The sequence below is a fragment of the Macaca nemestrina genome, chromosome 13 (assembly GCF_043159975.1).
Source record: "Macaca nemestrina isolate mMacNem1 chromosome 13, mMacNem.hap1, whole genome shotgun sequence".
NCBI lineage: Eukaryota > Metazoa > Chordata > Mammalia > Primates > Cercopithecidae > Macaca > Macaca nemestrina.
The window spans coordinates 105954444-105981744 of record NC_092137.1 but is presented as its reverse complement, the minus strand read 5'-3'; the positions used below and the strand labels follow the sequence as shown (position 1 = coordinate 105981744).

The following is a 27301-nucleotide window of genomic DNA, read 5'->3' as shown; positions in this document are numbered from 1 at the left end:
ATATTTAAAAAATTTGTCAGACTTTTAAATTTCTGTGAGAGACACTGTTTAATGCATATATAATAACACTGGATTGTGGGGTTTATAAAATATGTATGACAACAGTAACGCATAGGAGAGAAGAGGAAAGTGCATTATTGAGAGATATGCAATAGATGAAGTAGTAAATATCATATGAAGGTAGACTATGATAAATTAATTATGTATATTGTAAACCCAAGTGCAATTAATATAAAAATAAATCTGAGAAGTATAGCTTACAGAACAATGTGGAGGTAAAATGGAACTATAAAGAAATGCTCAAGTAATCCAAATGAAGACAGAAAAAGAGGAGAAAAGGAGCAAAACAAACCATATCTATAATTTTATTAAATGTAATGGTTTAAACACTCCAATTAAGCTACAAAGATAATCAGACTCACGGTAAAACCATAGTAATCAAAGGAGTATAGGATTGGCATAAGGATAAACACATAGGCCAATGGAACAGAATATAGAAATCAGAAGTTGGCCCACACGTGCATGGTCAACGCTGAGACACTGCCAAGGTATTTCAATGGGGAAAGCATAAACACTACAACAAATGGTGCTGGGACAAGTGGATATTCATATGCAATAAATAATAAACACACACAACTTATAGAAAAACAGAGAAGAAAATCTTTGCAATCTTGCGGTAGGCATACATTTCTTAGATATAACACACAAGCATGAATTGCAAAGAAAAAAATAAAGACTTATGTCACGCGAGAGGATCTCTTAGAAGTCCCCTTAGCGAATCCTGACCTTAACCTGTATACCGATGGAAGTTCATTTGTGGAGAATGGGATATGAAAGGTAGGTTATGCCACAGTTCGTGATGTACTTGAAAGTAAGCCTCTTCCCCCAGGGACCAGAGCCCAGTTAGCAGAACTAGTGGCACTTACGTGAGCCTTAGAACTGGGAAAGGGAAAAAGGATAAATGTGAATACAGATAGCAAGTATGCTTATCTAATCCTACATGCCCATGCTGCAATATGGAAAGAAAGGGAGTTTCTAACCTCTGGGGGAACCCTCATTAAATATCACAAGGAGACCGTGGAGTTATTGCATGCGGTGCAAATACCCAAAGAGGTGGCAGTCTGACACTGCCGAAGCCATCAAAAGGGGAAGGAGAGGGGAGAACAGCAGCATAAGCGGCTGGCAGAGGCAGGGAAAGACCAGCAGAAAGAAAGAGAGAGAGAGACAGAAAGTCAGAGAAAGACAGAGAGAGGAAGAAACAGAGAGGCAAAGAGAGAGACCGAGAGAAATAGAGAGAAAGACAGAGAGAGGAAGAGATAGAGGCAGAAAGTCAGAGAGAGAGAGGAAGAGAGAAACAAAGAAGAAGTCAAAGAGAAGAAAGAGAGATGGAAGTAGTAAAGAAAAAACAGTGTACCTTATTCCTTTAAAAGCCAGGGTAAATTTCTGTCTACCCAGCCAAGGCATATTCTACTTACTTGGATCTTCGACCTATATTTGCCTCCCCACTAACTGGACAGGCACCTGCAGCTTAGTCTTTCTAAGTCCCAACATTAACATTGCCCCAGGAAAGCAGACCCTATCAGTATCCCTCAAAGCGCAGGTCCGTCAGTGCAGAGCCATACAACTAATACCCCTACTTATAGGGTTAGGAATGGCTTCTGCTACGGGAGCCAGAATAGCCAGTTTATCTACTTCATTATCCTACTACCACACACTCTCAAAGGATTTCTCAGACAGTTTGCAAGAAATAACAAAATCTATCCAGTAAGGATAGTAACTACACTGCCAAATAGACCCTTTGGCAGCAGTGACTCCAAAACCACTGAGGCCTGGACCCCTTCACTGCCGAGAAAGGAGGACTCTGCACCTTCTTAGGAGAAGAATGTTTTTACACTAACCAGTCAGGGATAGTACGAGATGCCACCCGGCGTTTACAGGAAAAGGCTTCTGAAATCAGACAACATCTTTAGAACTCTTATACCAACCTCTGGAGTTGGGCAACATGGCTTCTCCCCTTTCTAGGTCCCATGGTGACCATCTTGCTGTTACTTGCCTTTGGATCCTGTATTTTTAACCTGCTTGTCAAAGTTGTTTCCTCTAGAATCAAGGCCATCAAGCTACAGAGGGTCTAACAAATGGAACCCCAAATGAGTTCAACTAACAACTTCTACCGAGGACCCCTGGACCGACCTGCTGGCCCTTCCATTGGCCTAAAGAATTCCCCTCTGGAGGACTCTACAACTGTAGGGCCCCTTCTTTGTCCCTATCCAGCAGGAAGTAGCTAGAGCAGTCATTGGCCAAATTCCCAACAGCAGTTGGGGTGTCCTGTTTACCGGGGGGATTGAGAAGTGACAATGTGCTAGCAGCCCTCGCTCACTCTCAGTGCCTCCTTGGCCTCAGCCTCAGCCTCCACTCTGGCCACGCTAAAGGAGCCCTTCAGCCTGCTGCTGCCCTGTGGGGGCCCCTCTCTGGGTCTGGCTGAGGCCAGAGCTGGCTCCCTCTGCTCGCAGGGAGGTGCAGAGGGAGCGGTGCGGGCAGGAGCTGGGACTGTGTGTGGCACTTGTGGGCCAGTGCGGGTTCCGGGTGGGCATGGGCTTGACAGGCCCCACAGTTGGCACGGCTGGCTGGTGCCTGCTGGGCTTGATTGGAGGCTGGGTCCCATGCGTGGACTGCCTTTCCCTCTTTGCAGGGTCGTTGGCCACAATTGCAGGTCTCTGTCTCTTTCTTACTTCCCCTTTTTTCCTCTTGATTGTCTGGGATGAGCTCCCTCTGGGCTGCCAGAGTGCCCGGGCTAGGTGCCGCAAAGTCCTGCGGCAAGTGCCAGTGAAAGGTGAAGCCTGCTGGGCTTCTGGGACAGGTGGGGACTTCGAGAACTTCTCTATCTAGCTAAAGGTTTGTAAATGCACCAATCAGCACTCTGTCAAAATGGACCAATCAGCTCTCTGTAAAACGGACCAATCAGCTCTCTGTAAAATGGACCAATCAGCAGGATGTGGGTGGGGCCAGATAAGGGAATAAAAGCAGGCCACCTGAGCCAGCAGCGGCAACGTGCTCAGGTCCCTTTCCACTGTGTGGAGCTTTGTTCCTTAGCTCTTTGCAATAAATTTTGCTGCTGCTGAGTCTTTGGGTCCGTGCTGCCTTTATGAGCTGTAACACTCACCCTGAAGGTCTGCAGCTTCAGTCCTGAAGGCAGCGAGACCACGAACCCACCAGGAGGGACGAACAACTCCAGACGGGAGGAACGAACAACTCTGGACGCGCCACCTTTATGAACTGTAACACTCACCGGGTCCGCGGCTTCATTCTTGAAGTCAGCAAGACCAAGAACTCACCAATTCTGAACACAATGTTATGACTGGCCTGCAGTCAATAAATATGTGGGTAAATCTCTGTTCAAGGTTATCATCTCTGAAGGCCGTGAGACCCCTGGTTTCCCACTCCACACTCTATATTTCTGTGTGTGTGTCTTTAATTCCTCTAGTGCCGCTCGGTTAGGGTATCCAAGAGCGAACAGCTCTCAGCAGGATTGCTGGATCAAATGGTATTTCTGGTTCTAGATCCTTGAGGAATTGCCACACTGTCTTCCACAATGGTTGAACTAATTGACACTCCCACCAACAGTGTACAAGCATTCCTATTTCTCCACATCTGCTCCAGCATCTGTTGGTTCCTGACTTTTTAATGATCGCCATTCTAAGTGGTGTGAGATGGTATCTCATTGTGGTTTTGATTTGCATTTCTCTAATGACCAGTGATGATGAGCTTTTTTTCATATTGTTTTGGCCGCGCAAATGTCTTCTTTTGCAGCACTATTTACAATAGCAAAGACTTGGAACCAACCCAAATGCCCATCAATGATAGACTGGATAAAGAAAATGTGGCACATATACACCATGGAATACTACGCAGCCATAAAAAGGAATGAGTTCACGTCCCTTGCAGGGACCTGGATGAAGCTGGAAACCGTCATTCTCAGCAAACTAACACAGGAACAGAAAACTAAACACCGCATGTTCTCACTCATAAGTGGGAGCTGAACAATGAGAACACATGGAAACAGGGAGGGGACCATCACACACTGGGGCCTGTCAGGGGTTGGGGGCAAGAGGTGGGATAGCATTAGGACAAATACCTAATGCATGCAGGGCTTAAAACCTAGAGGATGGGTTGACAGGTGCAGCAAACCACCATGGCACATGTATACGTATGTAACAAACCTGCATGTCCTATACATGTATCCCAGAACTTAAAGTATAATTAAAAAAAAAATTACAGTTTTTTGTTTTTTGGTTTTTTTTTTTTTTGAGACGAAGTCTTGCTCTGTCACCCAGGAGGCTGGAGTGCAGTGGCACGATCTTGGCTCACTGCAACCTCTGTCTCCCGGGTTTAAGCAATTCTCCTGCTTCAGCCTCCCTAGCAGCTGGGACCACAGGCGCGGACCACCATGACCAGCTAATTTTTTTTGTATTTTTAATGGAGATGGGGTTTCACCTTGTTGGCCAGGCTGGTCTCGAACTCCTGATTTCAGGTGATCCACCCACCTCGGCCTCCCAAAGTGCTGGGATTACAGGCACAGCACCTGGACAGAAATATTATGAACAATATTATGTCAATAAATTTGACCACTTAAATGAATGCTCACAGCAGTCTTACTCCAAATAGCCAAACAGTGGAAACAAGCCAAATGTCCATCAACTTATGAATGGATAAATACAAAGTGATATATCCAAACAATGGCAATATTTGGCAATAGAAAAGAATGAGGTACTAATACATGCTACAATATGGATGAACTTTGAAAAAAAATTATGCTAAGACAGACATGTGAAGAACCAGCAGATCATTCATCATAGGGACTGGGTAGGAGGTGGGTGATTACAAAGTGGCTTGAGGACATTCTGGCAGACAATGTGTATGTTCATCATCTCGACTGTGATGATGGTTTCACAGGGGCATGTGTGTCAAAACTCACCTAAGTGTGCCCTGTTTTTAAAAAAAAAAAAAAAAAAGGAAAAATCCTTGTCTTTATTTACTATAAATCCAAACCACCACCGCACCCCATTCAGGGCAATTCAATCTCATGCAGTATCTAGTTGGCCCCTCCCCACAAAGGGCTGCGCTGGAATCTAGGAGGCTTACAGTGACCCCCAGACAAGCAAGACCCTTGCCCCTGCCTCCAGGGTAACCCCCATCCCAGTCTGCACCCCCAGCCTCCTTCCCTGACCCTTGGCGGGGACTCAGGTCTCCTCTGCTCCTGGCCGTGAGCTTCAGCCTCTGAGGTGAAGGTCACCAGTCTTCTTGCTCTCCTTCACCCAAATAGGTTTTGTGAAAGGCACCGAAGAACTGAAAAACTCCTACTGCCTCGGCGAAGGCCTTAGCTCCCAACTGCTCCTCTCCATCCCAAATGCTAAACCCAGATTTACAAGATAGCGCCTGAGCTCAGCGGCCCCGATGCGCAGACCTTGCATCCTGTCCCCTGACTAGCACACCTGGTTCCCATCAGTTCGGAATTTGAACAGTGTCTGATACCTGAGCAAGGGGAGCTCTGACTCACCGCCTCTATCTAACTTATACATCTTTTTTTTTTTTTTTTGAGACGGAGTCTCGCTCTGTCGCCCAGGCTGGAGTGCAGTGGCCGGATCTCAGCTCACTGCAAGCTCCGCCTCCCGGGTTCACGCCATTCTCCTGCCTCAGCCTCCCGAGTAGCTGGGACTACAGGCGCCCGCCACCTCGCCCGGCTAGTTTTTTGTATTTTTTAGTGGAGACCATGTTAGCCCATGTTGGGATGGTCTCGATCTCCTGACCTCGTGATCCGCCCGTCTCGGCCTCCCAAAGTGCTGGGATTACAGGCTTGAACCACCGCGCCCGGCCCTAACTTATACATCTTTCAGCTCCTGGCTCCCTGCAGAAAAAAAACATTCTGGGAATGGTCTCCCATCATAACACCTTAATAAGGGCTTAAGCTGACAGTACTTGGATGTTTTCCCTCTCCTTCCACAGTTTACATGTGCTGTTCTTTCCAAGCCAAGAAACCTGTGTCCTTCCCACGAGGAAATCAGCCTCACCAGGGTCCCAGGGATGTTCCCTAACAAGTAATGTTGTCAGGGCAGCCTTGTGCAAGGCTGGACCCTGGCCATACTGCACCCACCCAAAACCACCGCATCACCCTGTAACTCTGTAGTCTGATTCAACTTAAAAGGCACTTCCCAGGCCGGGCGCGGTGGCTCACACCTGTAATCCCAGCACTTTGGGAGGCCGAGGCGGGTGGATCACAAGGTCAGGAGATCGAGACCATCATGGTGAAACCCCGCCTCTACTAAAAATGCAAAAAATTAGCTGGGCGTGGTGGCGGGTGCCTGTAGTCCCAACTACTGTCGTGAACCCAGGAGTCGGAGCTTGCAGTGAGCCGAGATCATGCCCCTGCACTCCAGCCTGGGTGACAGAGCGAGACTCTGTCTCAAAAAAAAAAAAAAAAAAAAAAAAAAAAAAAAAGGAAAAAAAAAGGCGCTTCCCACAGGCTGCCAGAGTGTCAGGTCAGAGAACAGGTCAACAGGGAGCTTGACTGGGAGCTATCTCTTCGCTTTTATACTGCTTCCTGAACCAGGGTAGCGAGTGTTGGCGGTGGTTTAGTGCTTGTTTTCCGCAAGCCCAGCTCATCGCAGGCCGTGTGTGAGGTTTCTTGAAGTCTCTGCTTTAGCAGCTTCCTCCTCCACTGCAGGCAGAAGGCAGCAACTTCCAGTTCCTCCGGATCTGGGGAAGCTTCTCTCAAACCCTGGAGGAGAGAAAGATAATTCAGCACTGGGGGACGCTGTGCACTTGCCCAGTTTCAGCTGATTGCAGTCTTCCTTATGGGATTCCTCTGAGCGGGGTAGGGACCAGCTTTCTGATGTTCCAGCCCTAATTGTACAGGGATCAGGGAATCACATCTGCAGAGCTGCCCTGAATTGGAGCCTACCCATTCTGAAAGAAGGAGCAAAATGCACCAAAGGGCTTTATATTGATCCCAGTGGAAAGTTCTGAGAATGTAGCTGGTTTTTAGAACTTTTCCCTCCACTCCAAGTTCTTCCTCCCTTTAGATATTACTTTATTCGGTTTGCTTCATGCAAAATATCCATGGGTCTTTAGGCCGGTGGCCCAAGCAGAGCCAGGGCACAGGTGTATGTCACGGATGCTCAGCCCGGCTCTCAGGTTCTCTTGCATCCAAACAGTCCAGAGATGGGGGAAAGGCAGTAGTCCTGCCTCAGTGCTGTGGTTGGCACTGCGGGATCAGCAGAAAGCCATGGGCTGTGACCAGAGCTCGCGGGGAGGGAGAGAAGCTGGTCCACAGGGGCCAGGCCTGAGCTTTTCTCTCAGCTTTCTTTATATTCAAGGAACTCTGGAACTTGTAGTTGAAATCTGCACATTTTAAAAATGTTTTCACTGAGCATGTTTCATCTATGTGCTATGAACTGAACTGGTACAAAGTTTCTTTAAACTTGAAATGAAAACTCTCATTCTATTTTCAACACCTCAACACACTAGACCACTGGTCAGGTCTGTGGCTTCATGGAGTTTACATTCTAAGAAAAGAGCCAGACAAATAAATAAATGCAAGGAATGAAAACAAATGTATATTTACAAACTGTGACGAGTGCTACAAAAGAATCATACAACATACTAAGATAGAGGAAAGTGAGTGTGATTTCGTTTAGCTATAGTGAAGGTGTGTCATCCCTTCTGAGGAGGTGGAATTTCAGTTCAGGTCTAAAGGATAACAAGGAGCCAGGCAGGGGCGGTGGAAGTGCAGGGACAGGGGTGGGTCTTGCACATGTGGGACAGCACACACGGAGGCCCCAAGCAAGGTGTTTTGGTGGGCACTCAAATACTTTCTATTTCCAGCTTCCACTTACGATACGGAAAGCTGGCAAGAGTATTGTTCTCATCCTAACAAGGAGGAAAAGGTCAGATAATCTACAAAAATATAACTTTTCTTGAACCCATTAGAGAGCTAAGGTTGAATGGCAACTAACTAGTTAGTTAGAAAAGACAGCGACCTCCAAGGAGAGACAGAGATAAGCACCGGCTTACATGGAACACGGCACAGGAGGAAGATGGGCTGGCACATAATCTGATAAGAAGATTTAGTCCAAAACTTTAACAAACTGCTAACAGTCAAGAATAGACTAGTGTGAGTGTATAGAACCCATGGAGCTACAACACAAGAAAAGTCCGCATCTATGTGTAGGGTTTTGTCTAGGGCAAAATGATTCACCTTCCATATGCAAACTAACCAATCCAGGGCCCACACCCCCAACCACCTCCTTCATCAAGCTCTGACATTCAGGGCTGCTAGTCACCTGCCCTAATCATCCCAAGGATGGCTAGAGACAACCCTATATCCCAGAGCCTGTTGAAATTATTAGATAGGAAAATTAAAATAATATGAGTGGGAAAAGTGGCCAAAAAGGACAAAAAAATGGATAATTTTAATAAAGAGAAAAAAACTACTAAAAACAGAAATGCTACACATAAGAAAAAACATGGTAACAGCTACAAAGAATGCTTTTCACAGGCTCATCAGAAGACTAGATACAGGTGAAGAAATGATCAGTGAAACTGAAGGTAGGTTGAGAGAAATTAGCCAAACTGAAACACACAGGAATCAGGTGACAGGTGTGGGGAAGGAATGAAGTTGAATATAGCCACTAAGAGGAAGGTAGGGTATGCTGTGTATGTCTCCAGCTTGCCACGTGTCTGTGGGCCTGTGACCCTGAGTTGTGGTGTGCATGTGTACCCCAGGCCAGCCCCCACTCTCTGAGTCAGCACTTACCCGGAGACTCGCAGCTTCTGCAGCCCTCATGGTCTTGAAGACAGCCTGGAGGAGCTGCTGTGCGTTTTCCACTAGGAGCTCTTCAGAGGACTTGCTCCTTGCCAGGGAAGCCTTTACACTTGGAAGTTGACAGAGAAAAGCGGATTTTACTCCAAGTAACAGATGCAATCTCAAGTAAGTACTAGGAGATTTTACAATGTGACTCTCTTTCAGAAAGCTGGGATGCTTCTGTGAGGACTGGGGACTATTCAGAGAAAGATTTTTTATTTTTTTAAGACAGTCTTGCTCTGTCACCCAGGCTGCTGGAGTGCAGTGGCACAATCTCGGCTCACTGCAACCTCTGCCTCCCAGGTTCAAGCAGTTCTCCCATCTCAGCCTCATGGGTAGTTAGGACTATAGGCATGCACCACCACATATGGCTAATCTTTGTATTTTTAGGAGAGATGGGGTTTTGCCATGTTGGCCAAGCTGGTCTTGAACTCCTGGCCTCAAGCAATCCTCCCGCTTCAGCCTCCCAAAGTGCTGGGATTACAGGTGTGAGCCACCATGCCTGGCACAGAGAAAGAATGTTCTAAAGGTCTAAATTAACTTTTTAAAATACAAGTTTTATTTAAGAAAATATGACAGTATCTATAAATTAAGAAGAAGTATGGGCCGGGTGTGGTGGCTCAAGCCTGTAATCCCAGCACTTTGGGAGGCCGAGATGGGCGGATCACGAGGTCAGGAGATCGAGACCATCCTGGCCTACACAGTGAAACCCTGTCTCTACTAAAAATACAAAACACTAGCCGGGCGAGGTGGCAGGCGCCTGTAGTCCCAGCTACTTGGGAGGCTAAGGCAGGAGAATGGCGTAAACCCGGAAGGCAGAACTTGCAGTGAGCTGAGATCCGGTCACTGCACTCCAGCTTGGGTGACAGAGTGAGACTCCGTCTCAAAAAAAAAAAAAGAAGAAGTATGTTTTCGATGAAAATAACTGAGAAGCAGAACAAATGCCAACTACCATATCTAATGAAAGAGAATGAGAAATGTTGTATAGAACTGTTTTGGGGGCTAGGATTAAAAGTTCTAATCAGGTCACGCACAGTGGCTCACGCCTGTAATCCCAGCACTTTGGGAGGCCGAGGTGTGCAGATCACAAGGTCAGGAGTTCAAGACCAGCCTGGCCAACATGGTGAAACCCCATCTCTACTAAAAATATAAAACTTAGCTGGGTGTGGTGGCACGTGCCTGTAATCCCAGCTACTCGGGAGGCTGAGGTGGGAGAATAGCTTGAACCCAAGAGGCAGAGGTTGCAGTGAGCCAAGACCATGCCACTGCACTCCAGCCTGGGTGACAGGGTGAGACTCCGTCTTAAAAAAAAGAAAAGAAAAGTTCTAATTAGAAATCAGGCTCGTACTTCCTAATTGAATTACACATCTCGATGGTATTTGTTTGAAACTGAATGTAACTTAATTACATTTAGTTAAACAAGTTGTTTTCTACCACTGAGAATGAAAATGCTGTGAAACTTAAGTGACTTCAACTTTGGCAAAATTTCAGGACTTCCAGATCCTTTAGAAGATTGACAGCTTGATAAATAAACCTGTGTTTAAAACAATCATGCCTTTTTATTGTCTGTATTTCGGAGACTGCCACTTCCTAGGGCTAGTCAATTCCTAGGGATAGTAAACGATTCACCTCTAAGCACACCTTCCATACGCGAACCAACCAATCCAGAGCCCACAGCCCCCAACCACCTCCTTCATCAAGCTCTGACATTCCAAGCCGCTAGTCACCTGTCCTAATCATCCCAAGGCCAGGTTCCAGCCAGCTAGAGACAACCCCTAGACCCCCAGAGCCCAACAAAATGATTCAAACTAACCAGTCCTAAACTGCTTAGCCTGCTTTCCCTGCCTCACCCATTCCTTCCTGTGAAAACTACAGTAAATGTTCCTGCCCATGGTTCCTCCTGACTTCTGCCTTTTGACCGACCCTGGTGCTTCCCTGGTGGCCCTACATGGCATCTGTGCCTTCTGTTTCTAGGGATCTGTGAGTGTAACGACTTCCCCTTTCATGATGGTCCTTTCCATGTCTGCGTGTTTCGTATCCATGTCTACCTGATTAAAGCAAGTCTTGGGTACCCTTACAACAATACTCATATTTGCAATGCTAAAATTAATTGTAGTTGTTGTATCTTTGGGACAGAGTCTCACTCTGTCGCCCAGTTCAGCGGCGAGATCTCGGCTCACCGCAACCTCTGACTCCCAAGTTCAAGCGATTCTCCAGCCTCAGTCTCTTGAGTAGCTGGGATTACAGGCATGCACCACCATACCCAGCTAATTTTTGTATTTTTAGTACAGATGGGGTTTCACCATGTTGGCCAGGCTGGTCTGCAACTCCCGACCTCAAGTGATCTGCCCACTTCAGCCTCCCAAAGTGCTGGGATTGCAGGGACAAGCCACTGCACCGGGCCCAGTAGCTAATCTTAAGAAAATGATGTGCCTGAAATATTATTTCCTGGAGAACAGAAGCCAGGTTTTATTTTTAATTTAAAAACAATTTATATGCCTTGATTTTGGCAATGCAATTTTTATGCCTTACAACAATTGATAATAGTTCTAACTATGAAGCTCTTCCATAAGAATATTACTAAATGAAGTTTGTTGTTGGTAAATGTGCCGCTGTAGAAATGAAGGGACTCAGGTTGAAATGAAACCTGATTCTCTAATTATATTATGATGTTCTAGATTACCAATAGGGAAGTTGTTATAAGGAAACAATTAATGAAAATTGCTCAATTCCAGAGTTTGAGCATATTGAATAAATTAACTTTCACATAAGCACCATGCTGGCATTGTTTTTCTTCGGCAGATGACAATTGCAGTACGTTTACTTTGCAATTAATGTATTTTAAAATACAATGGTTTTTTGTTAGATATGATTAGTAAAAACACAAATGAGATTTAATGGTCAAAATTCAGGCTTTTTTTTTTTTTTTTAGTTTTTTTTGAGATGGAGTCTTGCTCTGTTGCCCAGGCTGCAGTGCAGTGGCACCATCTCAGCTCACTGCAACATCAGCCTCCCGGGTTCAAGCAATTCTCCTGCCTCAGCCTCCTGAGTAGCTGGGATTACAGGCACCTGCCATCACGCCCAGTTAATTTTTGTATTTTTAGTAGAGATGGGGTTTCGCTGTGTTAGCCAGGATGGTCTCGATCTCCTGACGGGAGTACAGGTGTGAGCCACCACACCCAGCCCAGGCATTGTTTTAAAGTAAGATCAGTCCTTTGTGTTTGTAGATTAACCCTGCAGTGTTGGAAACACGGCAGTATCACTGGAGTCAGGGCCTGGCGTTTTGAAGGGAGCAGAAACCAGTGTTAAAGGGCAACTTAAGTTCTAACACATTTGACTTTTTAAAATTTCTTATGGTTACTTTATGTTCACACTTGCTCAGAAACTAGTTTCCCAGGTTAAATCGTTTTTCACTTTCTTGTGTATATTATCAGATATAATGTAGTTGTGATAAAATGAGAAATGGCTCTAGCTTAAGTGTGTTTTTTGCCCTCTGTAATATTTTTAAATATTGTGAATATTTATTTAATATTTCCCAAATAAATGTAAACTCTTGGAGGATAAAAAATTTAAAAAGGCTGGGTGTGATGCCTCACGCCTGTAATCCCAGCACTTTGGGAGGCAGAGGAGGGACAATTACTTGAGCCCAGGAGTTGAAGATCAACCTGGGCAACACAGACAGGCCTCGTCTCTACAAAAAAGAAAAAAAATCAGGGCCGGGCGCAGTGTCTCACGCCTGTAATCCCAGCACTTTGGGAGGCCGAGGCGGGCGGATCATGAGGTCAGGAGATTGAGACCATCCTGGCTAACACGGTGAAACCCCGTCTCTACTAAAAACACAAAAAAATTAGCCGGGTGTGGTGGCGGGTGCCTGTAGTCCCAGCTATTTGGGAGGCTGAGGCAGGAGAATGGCGTGAACCTGGGAGGCGGAGCTTGCAGTGAGCCAAGATTGCGCAACTGCACTCCAGCCTGGGTGACAGAGCGAGACTCCGTCTCAAAATAAATAAATAAATAAATAAATAAATAAATCAATAAATAAATCAATAAATAAATCAGCTGGGTGTGGTGGCATGCACCTGCGGTCATAGCTATGTAGGAGGCTGAGGTGGGAGGATCACTTGAGCCCAGGAGACTGAGGCTGCAGTAAGCCATGGTGGCACCCCTCCACTCCAGCCTGGGCGACAGAGACCGTGTCTCCAAAAAATAAAAGCAAAAATAAAATAAAAAGAAGTATATTTTTTAAAGGAATGACGTCACCCCTACCCCACTCCCAGGTCTTGAGAAAGCAGAGCTACTTCCTACCTGGAGATGATGCGGAGCTGGTTGCTCATTGTTTGAACCTGCTCCACCACACACAAAAGCTCCTGGGAACATCTTTGATCTATGCAGTTCTTAGCAATGATGCAGATGAGTTTGGCGAAGTCTCGTCCAGACGTCGCAATTTTCCTAGCAGAGGTAATGAGCTGATCTTTGGTCTGTATCAAAGAAATGAGAGTTCGAATATCAAGAAATTGGTGGTAAACCAAAAAGTGTCCAAAACTTGCTTGGCACAACTTACTTCAGCCCACGAAATAAACATATTTTAGCTTAAACCGTGATCTCCTGAACCTCCTCCAAAGGCTTCAAATCTTCCTGGGTTAGCAACAAGTTTACTGTCCTGAAAGGCAGCAGAATGAGGTGGCAGGGGCCCATTTATCTGTGTGGGGCTGCTAAAGAGAAGGAAGCCCAGCCTCCCGGTCATGATCTAGCCCATCCCCACAGAGGCTGTGGCCTCCACTAGGCTCAGAGCTGGTTTTCAGCAGGCCCAGGGCAGGCGTGAGGTTCCTAGGGAGGGCCAGGTATGGGAAACATCCAGGTTGAAGGGGGTGGTGGCTGGAACCAAGGGCCAAAGGACTGCAGTCACATGTAGAGCTTACCAGCTGGAAACTAATGATTCAGAGACTGTAGCCACCTATTCATTAGCTGATTTGAAATTTCGACCTTTTTGGGCCTCATTTTTCTTTACTTTAAAAGACAGATTTGGACTAAATCAACTTTTCCATTCCTTTTCTTATTTTTTTAAGCAACAGAAGCCTCTATTCAAATGAAATCTTAAACACAGCCAGGCGCAGTGGCTCATGCCTGTAATCCCAGCACTTTGGGAGGCCAAGGTGGGAGGATGGCTTGAGCCCAGGAGTTTGAGACTAGCCTGGGCAACATAGTGAGACCCCATCTCTACAAAAAAAGAATTAGCTGGTCACAGTGGTGTGCCAGTAGTCCCAGCTACTCAGGAGGCTGTGTTGGGAGGACTACTTGAGCCCAGAAGGTTGAGGCTGCAGTGAGCTATGATTGTGTCACTGCACTCCAGCCTGGGCAACAGAGTAAGACCTTGTCACTTAAAAAAAAAATGGTGAATGTTGAGGCAACTAACACATATAAAAGATAGGCCCCTTCAGGCCGGGCGTGGTGGCTCACGCCTGTAATCCCAGCACTTTGGGAGGCCGAGGTGGGCGGATCACAAGGTCAGGAGATGGAGACCATGGTGAAACCCCATCTCTACTAAAAATAGAAAAAATTAGCCGGGCGCAGGGGCGGGCGCCTGTAGTCCCAGCTACTCGGGAGGCTGAGGCAGGAGAATGGCGTGAACCCGGGAGGCGGAGCTTGCAGTGAGCCGAGATCGCGCCACTGCACTCCAGCCTGGGCGACAGAGCGAGACTCCGTCTCAAAAAAAAAAAAAAAAAAAAAAAAAAAGATAGGCCGCTTCAGCAAATATAGAGCCACACCAAAACCTCACCTCCTGGTCTGGGATGAGGAGGTAAGTGGCCCTTCAACAGGCCATAGGAAGTAGAAATAGTCGGAAGAGGAAAACCCAGGAAACATCACAAGTCCAGGTTGCAGGCACTGGCACCCTGCAGACAGGATGGACTTCCCCTCCCCAAATCTGGTTCAGATGTCAGGACTGATGACGCCAAATGTGAACCCAGAAGGTATGAAAAGGGTTGTCAGTCACGGAAGGAGGCTTTCCCGAAGAGCAGGCAGACTACCAACCAGGTCTGACACGGCTTGGAAGAGCAAGGAAAGGAGACTGGCTTGGCTTTTACACTGGGCTGGGATGAGGGCTTCCACACATGGGCCAGGGTTATGTGGCTTAAACTTCCCACTGGTGCCAAAGGAGGCCGAGTCTGGGCTTTCTTTATTTTATTTATTATTATTTTTTTTTTGAGACGGAGTCTTGCTCTGTCGCCCAGGCTGGAGTGCAGTGGCCGGATCTCGGCTCACTGCAAGCTCCGCCTCCCGGGTTCACGCCATTCTCCTGCCTCAGCCTCCCGAGTAGCTGGGACTACAGGCGCCCGCCACCTCGCCCGGCTAGTTTTTTGTATTTTTTAGTAGAGACGGTATTTTTTAGTATTTTTTAGCGTTAGCCAGGATGGTCTCGATCTGCTGACCTCGTGATCCGCCCGTCTCGGCCTCCCAAAGTGCTGGGACTACAGGCGTGAGCCACCGCGCCCGGCCAAGTCTGGGCTTTCCTACTGGCTTACACAGATAGGGGCAGGAGGGGGACAGGAAGGAGTGGGGCTTTCCAGCTGTCAGCAAGCACGAAAAGCGGCGTCAGGCTATTGCAGCCGCCCTGCGGAGGCGCCTCCTAAATGCCGTTAAGAACAGACACTAACTCAGAGGGCAGGACTTCACTTTGCTTGCCCCATGCTTTTCAGTGGCTGGTCCTGGTGGGGAACCACTTCTTGGCTCTCTCTCCTCTGTGTGGCATGTGGCCCCAGCTTGTCCAGTCAACAAGAAAGCAACCCTGATAAACTCGGCATTAGAGGGATTTGCAATTCCAATCAGAAGGGAATGAGTACAGCCATGTCCAGTACCTAATTCTAAGCAATTCCAACCTCATGGCAGGCCAGTGGGAGAAACCTCTGGAAACAGGGGAAGCTTTCTTGAAATGCAGGACTCAAGCAGCTGTTCCCAAACTAGCCAGACCTGTACCCGGTCATGTGGCATTGTGCTGCTCCTTCCTTTTCAAAGACTGATGTCTTGGCAATCCCAAACCAAGACCCACCCAAGATACCCAAGGCAGCGCTAGTTGTTTACAACCTCTTAGGAGAATACGTGGGTCCTCATACCCTTGAAAATTTGTTTTGAATTAACAAGTGAGTCCTAAAACATATCTTTGGCTTCTCTTTGGATAAGTCTTGGGTCTGGGTGAGCTCTTTGCCTCTACCAGCTTTCTTCCTGTACTAAATGGCGTTTGGTTGCCTAATTTCAGAAGCATGGGTCTTTAGAATAAGAATGAAAAGGAATACTAAAAGGACAGGAGAGGGAAGAGAGAGAGAGCCCCCTCCACCCTGTTTTCCCATATTTTATTTCACACACATTACCGCTGCAGTCCCCTAACCTGGATAATGACTGCAGGAGTGGCTCTCTTGCTTGCTGCTGGCACACAGGTGTTCAACAGTCTGATTGGCTGTGGTGGGCAGTGGTTGGGAGCAGGACAGGACAAGAAAAGGTCCATGTCTTAAGTGTGGTGGGGCTGCTGGGTTTGGCTTTGTAGTTACCTAGTCAGGGGATGCCTTGACACCCACTCTTCACTCCTGGACACCCCTCTCTGCCAGGGTGAGAAAGTGGGGCCCCTTGTGGCCCAGCCATGGATTTTGGAGCCAATAGAACCCAGCAGACCCACATTGGAAGGGGTTTCCTGAATGGCTCTTGGTGACATTCAATTGCTTCCTTTTAGTCTACACACTCAGTAGATGGACTTTTATTTTTTCCATGTTGGTGCATTGATATTAAACGATGCTTAACCAAATTTAATCAAGGAAAGGGATAAAGAGAGTTAGAACAAGCCACACATGATTGAAAGTGGCCCCCAGAAGCCAGTGGGGAGCAGCCCTCTCCTCGCCAGGCTGTGCTGGTCCTGAGTAGCTATCCTTCAGGTGGCTGCAGTCCTTGTTTCCTCTATTTCAGGAAATTTGAAAAGATGTCAGGCCGGGCGCGGTGGCTCATGCCTGTAATCCCAGCACTCTGGGAGGCCGAGGTGGGCGGATTACGAGGTCAGGAGATTGAGACCATCCTGGCTAACACGGTGAAACTCCATCTCTACTAAAAATACAAAAAATTAGCCAGGCATGGTGACAGGCGCCTGTAGTCCCAGCTACTCAGGAGGCTGAGGCAGGAGAATGGCGTGAACCCGGGAGGTGGAGCTTGCAGTGCGCTGAGACTGCACCATTGCACTCCAGCCTGGGCGACAGAGCAAGACTCCGTCTCAAAAAAAAAAAAAAAAAAAAAAAAAGATGTCAGTGCCTCCCTTCAGTTCATTCTTTTGGAGTATGAAAGAGACCTTGATTTTACTAAGTTGTAGATTTTGGAAAATTATCCTCGCTGGTGGAATAAGACAAAGTCTTTGTAACTGAGCCCTAAAGAAGAGAGGGAAAGAGACGTGAGGTGAACTTTATGATATGCCCAGAATGAAGACAGTACATAAAATGCTGAGTGCTGAATGGCCGCGCAGTGTGGCCCTTCCATCCTGGGAGCTGCCTAGGGCTACCCCAGCTCCTGGAGGGCAGCAGTTGGGAGCCCCATGTCCCCACACCATCCTCAGTCCTCCCACCATCACGGATGGCTGAAGCCCAAGTACCAGGACACATCCTCTCCTTCTCAAACTCTGAGCCATCAGGAACACCTCCTTGGCCATCGCTCGAGTAATCCGGGTGATTCTGCTGTCCCTGTCCGTGCTGCCGTCCTCTGGGAGGGGCTGGTTCAGTTCAGCGGGCACCACTGCTGTGGCTGGGCAGGGGGGGGACGGGGATTGGGGACTGCTTTGCTGCTGAAAGAAAACAACAGGCTAGAACTCATAAATTTCTGACACTCAGACCTTTAAAATACAGTGGAGAAGTCAATGTCCTTTTTATCTTTTCTTTTTTTAAAGAAAAACCCCAATTTACCAATTCTAGCAGCTCTCGGCAATCTCCTCCAAGTGAGAGGAGATGAAATGATTCCCCATTAATTTAGGCTGCATTCACCCAGAATTTGTATAAACAGAAATCTGGCACACTTAGATCCCAGAAGTGTTAAAATATCACATTTTGTTTTCCTCTGTAAATGTTCAGGCCTTTCATGGGAGAATGGAGTCTGTAGTCCCTTGAAGAAATTCAGGCATCTTTGAATGTTTTAACTTTGGGAGCCCAAACACTTTGATGTCAGTTATTCTACATGAAAGAGAAGAACTATTGCGAATAATTGTGACCTTTTTTTCCCTGTTAACTTGGTTGTTGTTACTTTTTTTTTTTTTTTTTTTTTGAGACAAAGTCTCGCTCTGTTGCCCAGACTGGAGTGCAGTGGCACGATCTTGGCTCATGAAACCTCCGCCTCCCGGGTTCAGGTGATTCTCCTGCCTCAGCCTCCTGAGTAGCTGGGACTACAAGCATGTGCCACCACACCAGGTTAATTTTTTGTATTTTTAGTAGAGATGGGTGGTAGCCAGGATGGTCTCTATCTTCTGACACCTCTCTCCACCCGCTTCCTGTCTCACCAGTACTCACTGGCTCCAGTTTGGCTTTCCACATGACTTGAAGCAGTCTGAGGCTCTCACCAGGTGCAGATGCCTGGTCTTAAACTTTCCAGCTACCAGAATCATGAGCTGAATAAGCCTCTTTTCACTATTAGCTATGGAGTCTCAGGTATTCTGTTATAGCAACACTCAATGGACCAAGACATGGATGGATCGTACACTTTGGCTGTAGTTACAGAGCTCAGATGGGTGTTTAAGTGGGCAGCTGTTATGTGACAGATGAGAGGACATATGTGCGTCTGGCACCAGGACATTGCAGAGGATGGGCTCTAAGTGACCGGCCCTGGAATGTGGGTGCATCACCTGAGCACTTGGCCCCAAGCGTGGTCCAAGCATCCTGATTTCTCACATTTGACTCAGAAGTTGTCCAGATGCCGAGAACAGCAACCAGCCAGGTGCATAGTTGGAGCTGGGTGAAGAGCATCCACAGAGAAGGCCTACCTGCAGGCTGCCTCCCTCTCCAACCACACAGTATCCACTTTCACATCAGGAGCAAATCTAAATCTCAAAAGCGCTGGGAGAACCTCTGGGTTCAAGCTCATCTCAGAGCTGTTATTGCCTGGGAAGTTCTTCCCATCCTCATTTGCAATTTCAGTCTCATACTTCCTTTGAAGCTCAACTTAACACTGCCCTCCTTTTAGAAGACATCTAGAAAATCTACTCATGCCTCCTCTGATCATTTTTACCCCAATTTTGAACCTCTTCTGCACTTCTAACTGTCTTCAGCACCCTAGCCAGCATTCAAAATCTCTTACTGTGCACCAGCAATATGTCACATACTGTACTTGGCAGGAAGGACCTAAAGAAGGAGTCAGATGGAATCCGTAAAGTTCAGTCGCTGATAGTTTAGCCTTTCTGAGCTAGCACACATTGAGAGGTCACTTGGCTTTGCCATTGTTTTTGTGTTGACATCTTCAATTAAGTCGTCCCTACCATCTGACACCTTTGCAATGTACTCTACTGCTTTGTTGGCCTTTAGATGGAACGGGATGTGCCCTGAATGCTGAAGCCTCTTCTGTGTTGGGACTAATTACACTGAGGGCCAGCAAGCCACTCAGATGGGGCCCAGCCATAGGTGAAGAGAAGAGAAAGGGAGAGAAAGCTGACGCTAAGACTCAACTGCAATGACCAAAGACCAAGAAGGGAGAAAATGGCAAATGTGATTTGGCAGTCCTTGATCCAAGGGTTAGGAAACTAGGAAATATTCTTTTCACCCCATATTTAACAGTCAGCAACCTCTTAAGGCCCAAATTTAGAAATGTCCCTAGGGTCTTCAATAATGAAAGAGACCTAGGACTGTATATTGGAGACCCTGATAACTGGAATAAAGAATTTCCAGATGGTGACTTACAAGTGCCCAGAAGATGCACAAGCCCCTTCCCAAACCCATGAGCTCCCTCAGCAGGTTCTGACGGCTGTGCGAGGTGCCGTTCCGGGTTGAATGGAGGGTGTGTCTCTGCACCGCAGAAGCCCCACAGAATGGGAGAGTGGGTCAGACACACAACATGGATGGCGATTCTCCCACACACCTGAGGATAAGGCCTCCAGGCAGAGTCCTTTTTCCTGTGGTTTTTCTTTTTTCTTTTTTCTTTTTGAGATGGGAGTCTCGCTCTGTTTCCCAGGCTGGAGTGCGGTGGCGCAATCTCGGCTCACTGCAAGCTCCGCCTCCCGGGTTCACGCCATTCTCCTGCCTCAGCCTCCCGTGTAGCTGGGACAACAGGCGCCCGCCACCTCGCCCGGCTAATTTTTTGTATTTTTAGTAGAGATAGGGTTTCACCATGTTAGCCAGGATAGTCTCGATCTCCTGACCTCGTGATCTGCCCGTCTCGGCCTCCCAAAGTGCTGGGATTGCAGGCTTGAGCCTCCGCGCCCGGCCCTACTGTGGTTTTTCACACTGGAACTGTGTGTACAAGGAAAGTGCTTCCCTGGGGTAGAAACCTTGGAATCGTGAGGCTTTGCTCTTCATCCAGAAGAAACCTCCAATGGGAGAGATGATGTCCATTCATGGACAGGCATGGTAATGGGGGCTGCTGAATTTGCTGCTCTCTCCTGATTCTGGATGGCCAGTGTTACCCTGCCTTACACCTATGAGAGATGCTCCCTCAGCAGATATTGATGAGAAGGGGAATGTATCAGGTGAACTGACAGAAACAGAGTATGTTAAGTCAGTGAATCCAGTGGCTTTAAGTATGTGTCAGGAAGACCCTATGGAAAAACCGATAAGAAAAGGAGGAGCCTGCACGGCATCTGAATTCATAAGACCAGGAGATATGGAGTGAGGCAAGCCTAAAAGATAAAGTCTGAGCACAGAAGAGTCAGGCTGCGGGGAAAAAGGGAACTGTGCCTGCTCTCCTCCCTGCTTCTTTGGGAATAAGGTCCCTTCACATGGTAATGACATCGTATTGAGCCAAGTGAAGTAAAGAGCAGTGGGGCAGACAAACACATGGTCTGGTCGGTTTCATCTCAGGAGAAGACCCAGGGAACAGTTTGAGGGGGTCAGTGCAGCTAGGCATAAGGTCATAACGGGGATAGCTCAGGTTGTGCATCACACGCTGGGCTGAGCATTTCTCCTTGGAAACTTCTCAGGCACTGCCAACCTAGGGTAACTCTTACTGACTTTGGTCATGGGCAAAAATAAGTAAATCAAATGTTTGGGACCCATGGTGCCTAAGTATCCTGTCTGCTGCCCTGGAAAGAAATGAATGTGTGTGAATGGTGTTCAGTAGACCCAGCATCCTTCCAATACATCCTTCTTGCCTGTACTGATTCAAGTTGGATTCAAACAACAGAACCCGGACTGAGGAGGGAGGTAGCATCTGCATCTCCATCCAGAGGAGGAGTGCTGTCCGTCACAGCAAGGGAATCGCTTCCAGTTAGAGTCATCAGGAAAAAACTTAATGGAAGACAGTAATAATTACAGACATCATTTATACTCACGATATGCTAGGCAAGTGCAAATGTTTCGCATGCTTTCATTAATTCTTCATCAGGAAATTATCAAAGTTCCCATTTTCTAGAAAAAAAATACTGAAGCCCCAAATGACTCCAAAGCTTCTCTGAGATCTCAGAACAAGGAAACGGTAGAGGCAGGCACAGCCCAGGCAGTCTCCTTCCCAAGTTCGGGCTCCTAAAGTCTGCATGTGCTGCCCTGCCTAGTGTGAATTACACACATGGACACCAAGACAGCTTTTTCTGGAACTTGCCAGGGTCCTTGGTTACTAGAAAGAGAACTGAGGTGGGGGTGAAGGAAAAATGCTGAGAATCCTACCATGCTCGGGTCCACTGTGGTTGTCCCAGGGACAGCTGGCTCAGCAATACAGGTCCCCACTGAGCTCCCTAGGGGAGTTCCAGGGGCAGCACTCTGAGAATCCACACTGCCCATTGCAGTGGCTCCTGCTGCATCCTCCTCCCAGAACTGGGGTTGGATAGAATCCTGTTCTGGGGCCCTTGCTGGCTCCTCCCCAGGTTTCAAGCACTGGGCCAGATGTCTCCAGGCCTTGGTGTGACCACCTTTCCAGGCCTGCAGCTGGGTCACAGCATAGTGGGCCTTGGCTGCCCACTCCCATCGAAGCCAGCCTAGGATATGCATTCCCCACTCCTCTGGGTATTCTCGGAGCACAGGGATCCTCTGGGCCACCTCCTTGGTGAGGGTGAGAATGCTCTCCAGAGTCATAAGGAGGTCTTCCCGGCAGGGCCCGTACTCTTGACCTTCTACCACAATTTCTTTTACAGCTTGGATACCAGCCACCATTCTTTCCAGGGAGCTTTCTGGTCTAGTCTGGGGGTCCTTGCAGACAGAAGGCCTTGGGAAGATAACATCTTGGAAGGCACATTCGTAGTCTGCGTTGATGATGCTGAGGTGGCCAGTCAAGGCCTTGGCTTGAAGGGTGAGCTCCAAACAGAGAAGTTCAAAGCGTGTGGACAGGCTGGGAGATGGTCTGGGGGAGGAGGCCAAGATTTGTGCCACATCCAGCAGAGCATCTGTGAGTACATGAACTTCCCTGCACAGAAAGGACACCTCACCCTTTTCCTGCTCATCCCCACACAGTAGGCTGGACAGCCTGGCAGCCTCTTGTAGCCTCTGAGAAACATCTGCTGCCTGATCCAACCCTTCCTGCAATCCCTGCTGGTTCTTCATTGCCAGCTGCAGGGGCAGTAGGAACAGGCCTTTTCTCCCACTGAGATGCTCCATGTACTGGAGCAGGTCTTGGACAGCCACTGACCATAGAAGGCACCCATCCTCAACACTTTCTTCCCACGACTTGGGGGCTTGGAGACCATCAAAGGCCAAAACCTTGTCCAACAACTGTTTAGCATGAGTCTCTGCCTCCTTCAATCTACCTTGCATTTCTGGATGGGGAGTTGAATCAAGGCTGTTTTTATCCAAATCCATGGGACCACTTTTAGCTGCTAGTTGAACCAGTGAGGCTAAATTCCGCTGAAGCTCCAGGAACACTGCTGTACTCTCTGGCAGATCAGCTGTTGGGTTGTGGCAAAACAGTTGTTGACACAGAGGGTACCAGTCACCAGCCATGGCTGCCAAACCCTGCCTGGTTTCCCTGGTCCTGCCATTCAGCTGGAGAGCCACTTCCAGATGCCTATCAGTTCCAGCGGTTGTGCAATGTGCTATCTCTTTTGGTAGGTCAATAATAGGAGGTGCCAGTGTTGAGATACCCTGGAGTCCCATCATCCTCTCTGGCCCCAGTGGCCCCTCTCCAGTCAGGGCCTCTTGGGCTGCACCCACAGCTGCATCATGCTCCAGCAGGTTGGTGCAAGCTGAGGCCACTGCCTGGTGGTCAGGGCTCTCTACAGCAAGGAAGAGTTGGCTGATGGCAGGGGGTGGAGAGTCCCTCCTCTTTGGACAGGTGTCAGGAATCAAAGGGTGGGGAGAATGGTCCGTTGGTGGATAGGAGGTGCCTGGGTCATTTTCCCCTAACCCAGGAGCTCTCTGATATTTCAGTTCAGGTGCTGCAGAGCTCTGGAGGCTGGGGAGAATGAAATCAAGCTGTCTCTTAGCAATGTCAGACCTGTGGACTTGGTCCCGAAGGGGGCTGAGGATATCTGGGTGGTTAGTCCCATCCAGCCCCTCTTTGAGGCTCTGAGCTGAATAGATCAGATGTTTTGCCATGGTTAAAAATGCATCAGTGTCTGGAGAGCCAGATTCATGTGAACAGCGCTCAGCAGCTGCACGCAAGACCCATGAAGATTGCTCCAGCTGCTGGATCAAGACTCTCAGGCCATTCCGGAAAATGGGATCTCGTTCCCGGCCCACACACCTGCTCATTACCTGTGCTATGTGTGTGGCCCGGCCCTGTAGATATGCCACACATTGGGAAAACTCTCTGGAATTTCCACTCTCCAAAGCCCATGTAAAGAAGTCCAAGTGCTTGGTCATTTCCTGAATGGACACACTCAGGAACTCAGGAATACTGAGAACATCATCAAAACATGCCAACAGGTGTTCGGATTCCCTGGCCCAAGCCCGAAGCAGGGTCTGCAGGGTGACAGGGTTCCAGTCCCGGCCAGACCCTTGGGGGCTTCCTGAGAAAAGCTGTTGCACTCTCACCACGAGCCCCCAAATGCCTGCCATGGCGGCCTCCATGTCTCTGCCAATTTCTTGTCGAGGGCAGCAAACCAATGCCAAGCGAGCCACTCTGAGCATCTGCTTGGCCCTGTCATGGAAAGTAGCAAGAAAAAGCTGGAGGCTCTTTGGCAAGGCCTCGTCACGATAAGGAGTCGCCACCGCCGCCTGGACCAGCCTTAGGAGAGGACTTTGCGTGTCCGTGAAGGTGTCCAGGATCTGGCGGAGTAGCCCAGTGCGGAACCCCTGAAAGAGGGCCTCGGTCGCGGCCCGCAGCGCCGCGCGCTCTTGTCCTGGCTCCGGCCTTCCCTGGCCTCTCCCCGGAGGTCCGCTGATCCCCGCGAGGCGCCGGGCGCCAGCGCTTCGCAACTGCAGCAGCCGGCCGCAGCGGGCCACCAGGTGCAGCCTCTCGGGCGGCGCAGAGCAGGCGGCCAGGCGCATGCAGTGCCAGACCACGGCGGCCAGCGGCGGGTCCAGCAGGCCGACGTGCAGAGGCTCGGGCTCCGGCGCCACCAGCAGCTGGTGCAACTGCCTCAGGCGTCGGGCGAGCGCGCCGTTCCACGAGCCGGCCGCCGGGGCTGCGGTGCCAGGGTCTAGCTGCACCAGGAGCTCGCCGAGGGCCTTCCTGGCCAGAGCGCAAACCCGGCGCCGGGAGGCCGCCAGCCGCGGATCGCGCGGATGCCGCAGGTGGCCGCGGACCGCCGCGATCAGTGGGGGGACGCAGCCCCGAAGCAGGCGGCCCGCGCGGCCCAGGCGCTCCGCTGGCCTGTGCGCTGCCAGTTCCCCCAGGCGCAGCAGTGCCGCGGCCAGGTCTGCGAAGGGGCCGCGCAGCGAGGCCGCGTCTCCCGCCGCTTCCAGCGCGTCCAGGCAGATCAGGCACCAACCAGCCGCCCGCACCATCTTCCTCGCCATCGCCGCGTCTTCAAGGAGCAGTACCTATTCGGGCAAGGAGAGGCAGAGAGGTTCGAAGGTGCTTGCCGGTTCCAAGGCCATGGCGAGAGCAATGGCAGCTACTCCCTCCTTGGTTTTACAAATATTTTGTCCCCATCACCTCCCAAGACTAAAGAGTGTAGAATCTCAGGGAAAAAAGTCGCTTAGGAGTAGCGTTTATAAGAAGACGTCAGATTTGATGAAAATTTAAGGCCTCTTGCGTTTGAACTACATTTACTGTGAGGTCCAACCTGGGTTTGGAGTGCAGGTCTCTAGGTAGGGGTGGAGCAGTGGACGGGCTACGTGGTAACCCGCATGCAACAAAAGCTGTTTCGGGAGAACTTACTATTTGGATGAGGATGGTGGGAGCCGGAGGGGCGGCCTGTCCAGGCAGTGCCTGTGAAAAATCTTTCCTAGCCACACCCTGCCATTCTCAGACAGCTCCTTATCTACCCCCTCCAACAGAGGTGGTACCAAGCACTTCCAAGAGCCTGCCCTTCCCGCCTGTCCTCCTCTCATCAGCAGGTACCCCAAACCCTTCTGCACTCTTTACTCCTTATCTCCAACCTTCCTTTAATAAGGACCTGTTAATTTACAAATACTTGTGCATAACCCACATTACTAAAGTTTTAAGGATTAACAATAATATTTGTTAATATTCAAGGCATATGGATTCTAACGGGAACAACGCTGTGTGGTAATGATGGAATGTCAGGGATGGAGAAGGGGGAGTATTTGAAGGCTGAGGCATCATCTTGGCCTCCTGAGATCCTTCCAGTTATGCCAGTGCAGCAGAGCCCTCACTTTGGAGCCAGGTTTGCCAAACAGGCTGAGAGTTACAGAGGTTTCAGTAGCCTCTCCCCTAGCTCCTGGACAAAAGCAAGATGGAAAATGACCCCTCTGATGAAATATTTTTATTAGAAGTTGGTGGCGGCCGGGCGCGGTGGCTCAAGCCTGTAATCCCAGCACTTTGGGAGGCCGAGACGGGCGGATCACGAGGTCAGGAGATCGAGACCATCCTGGCTAACACAGTGAAACCCCGTCTCTACTAAAAAATACAAAAAAAAAAAAAAAAAAAAAAAAAAAAACTAGCCGGGCGAGGTGGCAGGCGCCTGTAATCCCAGCTACTCGGGAGGCTGAGGCAGGAGAATGGCGTAAACCCGGGAGGCGGAGCTTGCAGTGAGCTGAGATCCGGCCACTGCACTCCAGCCTGGGCAACAGACTCCGTCTCCAAAAAAAAAAAAAAAAAAAAAAAGAAGTTGGTGGCTAAGTGTAGGGGATAAGTGGGTTGCACAGTGGGTTGAAGATCATAGACCCTAACTCAGTATGTCCACCCAGCTTTCTATTTTTTTTTCTTTTTCTCTTTTTTTTTTTAGACAGTCTCACTCTGTCACCCAGGCTGGAGTGCAGTGGCATGATCTCAGCTCACTGCAACCTCTGTCTCCCGGGTTCACGCCATTCTCCTGCCTCAGCCTCCCGAGTAGCTGGGACTATAGGCGTCTGCCACCACGCTCGGCTAATTTTCTGTATTTTTAGTAGAGACGGGGTTTCACCGTGTTAGCCAGGATGGTCTCGATCTCCTGACCTCATGATCCTCCTGTCTCAGCCTCCCAAAGTGCTGGGATGACAGGCGTGAGCCACTGCGCCCGGCCGTCCACCCAGCTTTCTAAGACAGGTTCTGCATTTAGCATTTATTAAATTGGTGATCAACTCTGCATGCGGTCCTGGCAGAAACTTGGGCAGGTTTCTCTCTCTGGGGCAGGCGTCTGCTACTGAGGACAGCAATGAGCTCTCTGTCCAGACTGACCAGCTAGCCAGCTCTGACACCAGCCTCACCTTTGTGGTGTTCGCCAGGATCTGCTGAGCTGCGGTCACTAGCTCCTCCCGGTGGTGCTGACATTCTGGCTGAAGATGGAGTCTCTGAGCCACCAGGGTGATGTTCCTTCCAAACAGGGTCAGAGACTGGGCAGCAGCCTCCATTTCCTCCTGGAGCCACTCCTCCTCAGAGTCTCCCGCAAGCCTAGACAGACACATTACATTTGTAACAGGTTACAAAAGAGAAACACACCTATAGGAAATTACGATACACAGAAGTTACAAAGCACGAAGTCGCCATTACAATGGAACTGGAAGCCTAGTCATGGAATCCTCTCCAAGATGCAGTATTGAGAAAACACATACCATACCATACCATACCCAAATTACAGAATAGCATGTATGGCAAGATGCCATTTGTTTTCAGTTGTATACAGGTGGACATAGAGAAATCTTTCTAGAAGGATAATCCTCAAACTATGGTTATATCTTGGCATTTTAAAATCTGCTTTGTTTCAATTTTAATTACTCTAATTTTCTCTGCAATGAATATGAATAATTACTACAA

General features: G+C 48.7%; 1 protein-coding gene across 1 annotated transcript in view; it reads right to left on the bottom strand.

Moving 5' to 3' along the window:
• Positions 1–6583: 6583 nt before the first annotated feature.
• Positions 6584–27301, bottom strand: part of LOC105472031 (uncharacterized) — a 56991-nt gene continuing 36273 nt past the window's right edge. Inside the window, exons 3-7 of the mRNA XM_011724964.3 lie at positions 26755–26938; positions 21676–24924; positions 13160–13332; positions 8810–8927; positions 6584–6772 (exon numbers count right to left, since the gene is read on the bottom strand). Of these exons, the coding sequence (XP_011723266.2) occupies positions 6584–6772; positions 8810–8927; positions 13160–13332; positions 21676–24924; positions 26755–26938 (3913 nt within the window). The remainder of the gene's footprint in view (positions 6773–8809; positions 8928–13159; positions 13333–21675; positions 24925–26754; positions 26939–27301) is intronic.